Source organism: Sinocyclocheilus anshuiensis, unplaced genomic scaffold (assembly GCF_001515605.1).
Source record: "Sinocyclocheilus anshuiensis isolate Anshui unplaced genomic scaffold, SAMN03320099.WGS_v1.1 scaffold1342, whole genome shotgun sequence".
In the NCBI taxonomy this organism is placed as follows: Eukaryota; Metazoa; Chordata; class Actinopteri; order Cypriniformes; family Cyprinidae; genus Sinocyclocheilus; species Sinocyclocheilus anshuiensis.
In genome coordinates this window covers 103,274-113,191 of record NW_015554151.1, presented here as the reverse complement: position 1 = coordinate 113,191, position 9,918 = coordinate 103,274, and the positions used below count along the sequence as shown (strand labels likewise).

Here is a 9,918-nt window from a genome sequence, read left to right as displayed (position 1 = left end):
TTGACTGATTGCACAGACACTATTGGAAGAGAGCTGAACTGGATGATGACATCACTGTATCATCGATGAGCTGACTTTAGCTGGAAAATGACCGCATAGCCTACGGCGTAAAGGCTACGGCGTAGGTCAGACGCAGAAGTATAAATCAGCCTTTAGTAGGCTCGTTTGAAATACGGCTAGCCTCACCTGAAATTTAGGCGTGAGTAGACGACTGCAGTGAGAGGAGGAGTGATATAAGCGCAGTCAAGATGGATAGTTCTGTTGGAAGATTACACTATTGGAAGAGAGCTGAACTGGATGATGACATCACTGAATCATCAATGAACTAATTTTATCTGGGAAAATGACTTTTTGTTATTGTCTTCTTGCATTATTGACAAACTATTTTCCTGTTTGACACTGTAAAGCTGCTTTGACACAATCAGCATTGTATAAAGCACTATACAAATAAAAGTGACTTGACTTGACTTGAACCAACCAGAAATATTTCTTAAACAGTATGCTATGATAGAGAGTGCCAAGGTGGCATATAAAATATGCTCTATGCTGACGGGTTCAACATACTCCAAAAACAAAAAAAAAATGGATAACCGTTTGATGACATATCCAAAAAACTTTCAAGCTGGCAGTTATCAAACCATTATCAAAAAGCTCCAACTTGTCCCATAATTACACCAAATAATGATCTTTAAAAAAGCATCATATGACCCCTTTAATTATAGAGCAATCTTGCCCCAACCAACTGTTCATTTCTGCAGAACCAGTAACTGTACATTTACATTTAGTCATTTTGCAGACACTTTTATCCAAAGCGACTTACAATTTGGGGATACATAAAGCGATTCTTCTTAAAGAGGCAAACAGATACAGGAAGTGCTTGTAATACCAAGTTTCTAGACATTGTTCAAATAAGTACAAGATAGAAAGAGAAGGAATAAATAAAGAGAGAGAAATTTTTTTTTTTTTTTTTTTTATAATGATGATGATGAAGTCAAGTAGCTTCGAAAGAGATGAGTTTTCAGCTGTCGCTTGAAAATTGTCAGGGATTCAGCATTCCGAACTGTAGAGAATTTCAGTCAGGATTTAGGTCCCATCATAACACAGAGACTGCATTTTTCAGAGTTACAAATGACTTGCTTGTATCATCTGACCACAGCTGCATACCTACCGATCCAATTGCTACCAGTTTGTTTGTGTTAACTGTGGGATGTAGGACGGAGTACCACAGGGTTCAGTATTAGGTCCTCTACTATTCTTTGTATATGTTTCACTTGGGAGAGGTTGTCAGGGACCATGGCATTAGTTTCCACTGTTACACAGAAGATACTCAGCTCCTCCAGTCCTAAAGAAATACCTCAATTGTCTAAGTTAGCAGATGTATTAGTAATATCAAAGACTGGATAGCTAGTAATTTCCTACGTCTGAATTCTGACAAAACAGAGGAATGTATTAGTTAGGTATTAGTTAGCCCGAAAACCTCTGAACATAACACAATAAAACAATGTGTTTGACGGTTACACAGACTTCTATGGTTAGGGACCTTATGTCTGATAGAAATCTGTGCTTTGACAATCATATTTCCAATGTTAGTAGAAAAGACTTGTTGCTACACTAAGATATGCTGTTTGTTTCTGATGCTAAAAAACTAATTTATGCATTCATGACTTAAAAGTCTAACCAAAGTCTGCAGGATTTTTTATTAGTCCGTCAAACATATATTTAATTAATTCATACCTCACTGTTATTCATTATTCACGTCCGCTGGAACTGAAAACACCTCTCTTATCCTACAAGTCTGCTCTAAATTATTGAATAGAATCTAAGGTAATATTAATCTTTTGCATTCCTTATCCTTGGGATACATATCCAGCCGATCCAGCTCTGGCCCAGCGTGATGTTGCTCTTTGATGCAAGGGGCATCTCTACAATCAGTGTGTGTAAAGCTGCTTTAAAACAGTGCGTATTGTGAAAAGCACTATACAATGAAAAAAATACTTAACCATGGCACTCTTATTAAATAAAAAGCCTTAATACAAAAGTTAAAACTGCTCACTTACACTTATTCAATTAGAAAGTCATCATATGACTTATATAATAAGCAATGTACTATAAATTTGTGGGAAGTTTGTGCAGAAGGCTCATACCAAAATTCAGGAGAGCTGTTTTTTAATCAATAAGAGTACCATTGCATTCCTTTCATCTGAACATATTTTAATGGTAGCACAGTTCAGTGAGAGAGTACTTGCTGACCCCATAATCGTGGTTCCTCATGAAGCAGCTGATCTGGCCGTATGGGGTGTGCTGGCTATCGCTGGGGTCTGAGGCTCCGGTCAGAGTTTTACAGGCGCTCCAGTATCCAGCCAACCGCTGCTCATCCACACAACAGAAAGATGCAGAGGAATCCAGCTGCCATCAGACACAACAACAAAAGAGCATGTCATGATTCAGAAATGCACGTGGATTATCTCAACAGATTACTAGTCCTGGATGCTTGATTGGTCAATACAGCATTTCAGTTGTGTCATGAAGGTGAGTAAATAATGACAGCATGTACTTTTTTGGGCAAAGTTTTCCTTTAATTTGATAATGTCTCACCTTTGTGAGCAGTTCTCGTGCCATTCTGAAGTGTTCTCTGGCTTTCTCATACACTGAAGGGTCAGAACAGCCTTGCTGAAAGTAAATGCCTCCTAAATCGTAATGCACCTGCCAGATATTAACATAGATCACTTTTAAAGGAAGAATGAACCCAAAAATTAACATTTCCTGGAAATATCCTCACCCACCGCCATCTAAGTTTTAGATGAGTTTGTTTCTTCATGGGAACAGATTTGGGGCAATAAAAACATCACAATAATCCACGCGACTCCAGTCCATCAATTAATGTCTTGTGAAAAGCTGTGTGTTTGTAAGAAACAAATTCATAATTAAAGTGCTTTAACTTTAAACCATCACTTCTGACTAAAATGCGAGTCCATACTCCATAATAACGCTTGCTCTAGTGAAGTCTCTCACATCAAAATCCACTGATATATTTGTTTAGAACAGTTTTGGACTCTTTTTGCTCGTGATTGATCTGTGCATATTTCTCTCCTGATGACTTTTTCACTGGTGAAAGCAAAATCATGCATTATAGACTCGTAATTTAGCTGGAAGCAAATGTTAAAAACATCTTAATGACTTATTTCTTATAAACACACATCTTTTCTCTTCTCCAGATGTTAACTGATGGACTGGAGTGCTGTGGATTATTGTGATGTTTTTATCAGCTGTTTGGACATTCTGACGGCACCCATTCACTGCAGAGAATCCATTGCATAGCAAGTGATGCAATGCTACATTTCTCCAAATCGTTTTGCAATGAAAAAACAAACATCTGTATCTTGGATGGCCTGAGGGTGAGTAAAATTTCAGCAAACTTCCATTTTTAAGTGAACTGATCCTTTAATAACAGAACAGATCTTCGCATGACAAATGAGCACATTACAGCAGAGTTAACTAGTGTGATTTATTTCCCTGTAGGACACACCTGACAGTGCAGGTGATCAGCGCTGATGCGCAGTCCTGCGGTGGACGACTCAGTCTCTCCATTGGCTGTACTGGGATCAGCAGCCAGCAGGTCTAGGGTTCGAAGCGTGTGGATGTAGAAGTCTTTTTTAATGTTCAGGGCTCCTTCTAACACCGTGATAGAGTCTGTGGCCTGTTCTTTGAGCTGAGGAGCACAACGTTAAACAAGTGACAGGGCTATGACGAGCTTTCCTTGAGAATGAAAATGGCATTTTAAAGCGTGACATCAGACATTGATGAAAGTTAAACAATAAAACACATCAATCCTTCATACTTGAAATCAACATGAAGGAAGGAAGTTGTGGCTTGTATTACGCCTCACTGCTTCTTCTGCTGTTATTCTGTTGCACTACGTACTTCTTTTGAATTAGTAATCCAATATTGTGTGAAAATCTCCTTTTACAACCCAAAGCTAGAGCAATCAGATATCAGAAGCACTAATTTCAGTCGTACCACACTCAGTATGTTCTCTGTGAGTTCCTTTTCCTGCTGCACCAAACTCATCCTACAGAACACAAAACACTATTAGCACTTAAACAGCTCACAACACAAAAAAACGACACTCATGTTTTCCCTTCCTTACATATTCAGCTGATGTGGTCCAGGTTTGGTCTGCTTCTCTGGAAAGCTGCTCAACACAATCGTACGAATGGCCCTATTGAGACAAAGATCATATTACACTGTTAACACAGCAAGTGGCTGACGCAGAATCAGCTTGAAGATTCATGGACCATTCAGCTGTAATCTGCTGCAAGCTCAAAGCTACACTTAAGCAACAGTAAAAGAAGTGGATTTCTTTGTTGCTTATTTCATTTGCATCAGAAATATGCAACGTGTCTATATATATATATATATATATATATATATATATATATATGAGCCTGGAGCACAAAATCAGTCTTAAGTCGCTGGGGTAATATATATACACTGTGGTCAAGATTCAACAGACCTGAGTCAATTATTCAGTTTATATCAACGGTTACAACACAGAGACACTGTTCAGATGTTTTATTTCAAGACATCTGTCAGGTTTTTGTCCTTCAAACGCTCTTGTGTGTAGGACTAATTTCTTACGCTTCTCATCCCAAGCCTCGTTTGCTAAATCCAAAACATCATTTTAGAGTGAGTAATGGAGGCTTGAGCCATTAATATGCAGATTAACACAGTTATTGAAGAGAGAGAGAGAGAGAGAATTACATATACATTACGTATTTATCCTATTATTCATGTTTGTTTGCTTGGTCAGTATCTTTGGTGGTTTTGGTTTGTCAACCAGAATCAGAATCAAGCATTCAACAGCACCACGGTACAATATGATCTGCCAATAATTAATATAATTAATTGCAAATTAATCACACAACAATTTTGGCTGAGAAATAAATAAAAAATAACCCAAAATTCAGTTAAAGTCATTACTATTCATTGTTTTTTATTTTGAAATTAATATTGAAATATGATTAAAAAAAAAAAATTTTCAAAAGATCAATATAAAACTAAAACCACCAGTAGATGGCAGCAAGTCATTGTTTTATTGCAGGGGTGTCAAAACTCAGTCCTGGAGAGTTTAGCAACATCTTACCTCAACACAGCTGACTGGATGTTTCTAGTATGCCTAGTAAGAACTTGATTAGCTGGTTCAGGTGTGTTTGATTAGGTTTGGAGCTAATCTCTGCAGGACACAGGCCCTCCAGGACTGAGTTTGGACAGCCCTGCTTTAATGAGTGAGTAATTCATTCAACCAATTAGTTCAAAAGGCTAATTAATTCATAAACTAAGCCAGTGACTGTTTTATGTTTAATTTTTTTTCCATAAACCTCTCATTTCAAAGGCTGTGCCCTCCAGGTTGCATTTGCAGGCCGCATACACCAGAGAGCAGGTCTCATTTCAAAGAAATCATTGCAAAACTGACTGTAATTCCTCATGAGGCATAATATACTGTCATTTCTTTCTAACTTTGGAATGAAATGGTACATTTTCTGAAACGAGGCAGCCTCAATGATGTGTGCGATCTCCTCCAGAGGACCTTCGAAATGAGTCGCAGCCCCAGATCTTACAAAGTTTTACCTGAGCCTGCATTAGCTATGACACACAGTTAAACTGTCACACTGACCATCTATTGTAGACGAGCACGGCCATGGCTGTGGTGGGCGGCAGGGTGGACAAATCCAGATCTACATGCTTAACTCCAGGAGGAACACGACTGACGCACAGAAGCTCATTCAATAACATATTAAGCACAGGGATGGTCAAACTGTGAAACAAACAGGAAGACAAAGAGGACACTTTAAACGAGAAGAGAAATTATCAAATGTGGACGATCGAGGGATTGCATGTTGTCTAAAGACGGACTAAGATGTCCAATTGTCCAACCCAGTTTTTACATTTTCTTAAGAGAATGTAAGTGGAGTTTGCCTGTGCAAAATTGATGGCCACAATGGTCAGGCATTGCTTTGAGGCTGTTCTAAATTTGTGTTTTAAGCACATTGCTGAGTGGCTCATTTAAGTGGAACTCTGGGTGGTTGCTAATAATAAAAATAAAATTAAAAGATTTCTTTCAAGTAATACAGAAAATCAGTATATTGCCCTCAAAGGGAAAACAACAATTCAAATCGCATGCTTTATCTTCACTCACCCCTTCTCTAGTACTTTCAAATCCCATGTCAGGTGTGCAGCAGCTTTGAGAGCCATCAACTTCAGTGTGCGGTTCCTCCGGTTGTCCGCTGGCGGCTGAACCTGGTTCTGCTCATTCACAGACGGTTTGGAGGCTTGCTCCAGCAACTGAACGATGAGCTGAACAGGAGACGGGTCTGTGGAAACCATATAAAACTTAATTCTGAAGCTCATCTCAGGAAACAAAGGGCTCGGTAAAAAGCATTTGCGGCTGATTTTACTTCCGTGATGTGACAGGTTTCCCAGTGGAACAGCACATGGGGGAAAAGCAGGAATTGATCTTATCCATGCAGAGATTATGAAGACGTGTTACAAGCTGAACTTAAAATAATATACAGCACACATTTTACTAGGACAGTCCTCTGGCATAACCTCAGCCTTAGAAAAATACTTTACTACAGTAAAGTCATGATCATATCCAATCTCCTTCAAGCAATGTAAGAGGATTTGTTTGTTTTCCTGACATTTTGTTTCTTTATGTGTCCTGTCACAGTTTCATAAACTGAACCGAAAATATTCTGCAGTTCTCATAAAAACACGAAAGTGCTCTAACACTGTTTTACGCCATTGTTTTGGCAATGCATCTGTCAATCGAACTACAACAGAAATCACGACAGGGCTTGGTGGTGGCTCTAGGGCAGTGAATCTCAACCTTTTGGCGTACCGGACCCCAGTCCAATTCAGAACCATCCTCAAGGACCCCCAGAACAAAATTGACTCATATCATTTGTGTCTTTGTGAGGACCAAATGCAGTCAAGTATAATTCAAGTTAGCTGACTTGTCCAGTATTTGGCCATATCATCAGCTATATTGGATTTTTCTTTCATGGGAACATGTCATGTCAAAATATACAACATTTATACAAAAATGTATACTTTATACAGACCCCCTGGCCTTATGTCAAGGACCACTAGGGGTCCACGGACCCCTGGTTGAGAAACACTGCTCTAGGGCATAAGATGCGCACCTGGATGAGGGCCCTGCAGGTGCTGCTCCAGTAGCGATGGATCCAGCAGAAACTCAAACCAGGAGGCCTGCGGCGGGGTGCAGGGCCGACTGCAGCTCAGCGCCTCGCGGTCTGCCACCTCAGCACTCATACTGACCTGCACAAAACATCAGCGCATGGCATTCAGTACATAAAGCATAATAGCTTTTTTATATGCTTTATTTGAACCTTCCGTTTACACTATGGTACAACAAAATTAGAACACAGTAATTAAAAATAACAGCAATGGAGAGAAAGAAAGAAAACATGAACAACCAATACCATAGCTCAAAATAGAAACGTAATAAATAAAGGAAAAAGAAAGAAGAGGGCATTATACAGAACAATAAAAATTAAACATTAAATACAATAGAAAATTTGTAGGCCATGCAAATTGTACATGTTCTGTGTGCTTTCTTGTTAAGTGAAACTGAAATATTTTTTCTCTTGTAAAAAAAAAACACTACAAAAACAGGTTTACAATTCGAAATTTTACATTTGTGAATATAGGATCTACATAAGAAGAGAATTAGGTTTATTACAAAACAGGCATTGGGATCCGAAAATATAGTAAATTTGGGATTCATTGAAAAATCTAACTAACAAATCTAACAAACTAACATCTTTCCAGAGATGAGAAGAATAACTGCATGACCAAAACAAATGAAGAAGAGTTTCAGTGTCATTCTGACAAAAGGAGCAAATTCAACAAAGTGTCAAAATCAGATCCAAATTTTTGACAGGGTAAATGTTATGGAGTATAAAGCGTATTAGCTCTGTCTTAAAATACAGCGAACAGACGTCATGAGCATAGACTGTAAAAAAACAGGTCATGAACACCGTATTTTTGGGCTTGAGTGCGGATTGTACACATGATGCCCAAAAATGCTGTCTAGGTAGGCAGCTCACAAGGATTTGGCACACAGTCCGTGTCTGTGATGTACTGGTTCAACATTTTTGAGCTTTTAATTGCAATCATATTATTTCATTACGTTTTAGTTACCGATAATTATTGACGATAGTAATATTGGTGTCAGTAGAGTTAACTTAATAATATCAGGCTCGTGAAAACTGTTTAGATGTGGCTCAATGCTAGTCTTTGATCTTTATAGTCCCACCGGTTTTATCATTTCCTGCATTATCACTCACCTGCTTTGAACTTCTGAATTAAAAATACGATTTATATCACAAACTGTTTCTATTAACGCAGACTACTGTTCCAAGACGCCATAGCATTGTTTCTTCATTGCAGAGGATCTATGAGAGACTGCGCGAAACAGCGCCGTTTACTGGACAGGCGGGTACAGAGAGCGCACAATTTATGAATATACCAATAATGTCGAGGAAAGAAAATATTTTGGAAACACGGTTGTTCAAAATGGCACATATAAAAACAAAAAAATATATATTTAAGTGTTCTTTTGTGTTATTTGATGTAATTTTGTATTATATTGATTATTTTAATAGCATTCTCTGTTTGCTTTAAAGCGTCATGAAACCCCCACCCCCCTTTCAGCACTGGTTAGTTCTCTTACCACAGTTTTAAAAAAACGCTAAAAAAATAAAAAATAAAAGTGGGCGTGGTGGAAGAGGAGAGACAGACAACACACACAGCTTCTAGTGATGGGAAGTTTGGCTCTTTTCAAAGATTCGGCTCTTTTGGCTCGGCTCCCTTGGAGCTTACGGCTCCCAAATGGCTCTCTATTTAGTATCACTCACAGCCTTCTATTTTAGCCCAATTTAGCAATTGTGAATGGTTTGTGTGTTGGTAACAATTTTTTATTCAGTGTTTTCATAAAAGCCTTATTTTTATGAATTTCTTTTTTCGTTACAAAAAAATACACAGATACTATTATTTAACATTTTAATAAAACTTTAATTGAACACAGAACCACAGCAACCACAGCAAACAAATAAATAAAGGCAAAAGTCTTAACATTAAGACACTTTTGTGCAGGTTGGCATTCAGAAATATCAGATGCCTCAGCTTGCATGTGCTGATGCGATTTCTCCTCTCTGTGATTATTTGTCCTGTTTTTGGGAAGACTCTCTTTGAGGGGACCGACGTTGCAACAATGCAGTGTCTTCCGGGATGCAACGGTATGAAAATTTCTAATCACGATTATAGTGACCAAAATTATCACGGTTATCCGTATTATCACGGTATTGTTAAAATGTGCTGGAAATGTTCAAAAAGTACTGACACACAAATCATTTCACCAAGTTTTACATTTAAATTCAACAAACAACAATTAAAATGAGTTTTTGTTTGGCTTTTAAATAAAGAAAAGGGTCAAGTCAAAATGATAATTGATTAATAAATGATTATATATATTAAGCAAAATAAGCTTGTTTTTCATCAACCAGTCCAAATTTACAGCAGGGCATGCAAATTCGGTCCATTTTTTGGCCCAGACAAAAACTGCACCCAGGCTGAATGTAAATGTAACTCTCTGTAAATCCACTCTCTGTAGCTTTTGGAACAGTAGAATTAGAGCTGTTTCCCATAACCTCCGAGGACAAAACAGCACTGCTCTTAAAACACTACTTTGTTAGGTATTACATGGAGCGAAGACGAAAACAAAATGCCATCAAATATTTTCTGAAGACAGTCAGAATCTTCAGAGGTACATTCATATAATTAATTCATCCATATATTCATTTGTATAATTCCCTTAGCACTCTTTAAAACCTCCCA

The 9,918-nt window shown here is 38.0% G+C and overlaps 1 protein-coding gene across 3 annotated transcripts in view; it reads right to left on the bottom strand.

Moving 5' to 3' along the window:
* Positions 1–8,495, bottom strand: part of LOC107670690 (integrator complex subunit 8) — a 20,475-nt gene extending 11,980 nt beyond the window's left edge. The window contains exons 1-9 of one of the 3 annotated variants that reach the window (XM_016463375.1): positions 8,370–8,495; positions 7,203–7,338; positions 6,197–6,371; positions 5,675–5,815; positions 4,148–4,219; positions 4,018–4,069; positions 3,527–3,709; positions 2,596–2,703; positions 2,251–2,406 (exon numbers count right to left, since the gene is read on the bottom strand). In XM_016463375.1, the coding sequence (XP_016318861.1) occupies positions 2,251–2,406; positions 2,596–2,703; positions 3,527–3,709; positions 4,018–4,069; positions 4,148–4,219; positions 5,675–5,815; positions 6,197–6,371; positions 7,203–7,332 (1,017 nt within the window). In that variant the 5' untranslated portion in view covers positions 7,333–7,338; positions 8,370–8,495. Of the gene's footprint in view, positions 1–2,250; positions 2,407–2,595; positions 2,704–3,526; positions 3,710–4,017; positions 4,070–4,147; positions 4,220–5,674; positions 5,816–6,196; positions 6,372–7,202; positions 7,339–7,496; positions 7,516–8,223; positions 8,249–8,369 lie in introns of those variants that run through there. The other 2 variants (XM_016463376.1, XM_016463374.1) reach the window with 2 other exon arrangements.
* Between the last annotated feature and the right edge of the window lie 1,423 nt (positions 8,496–9,918).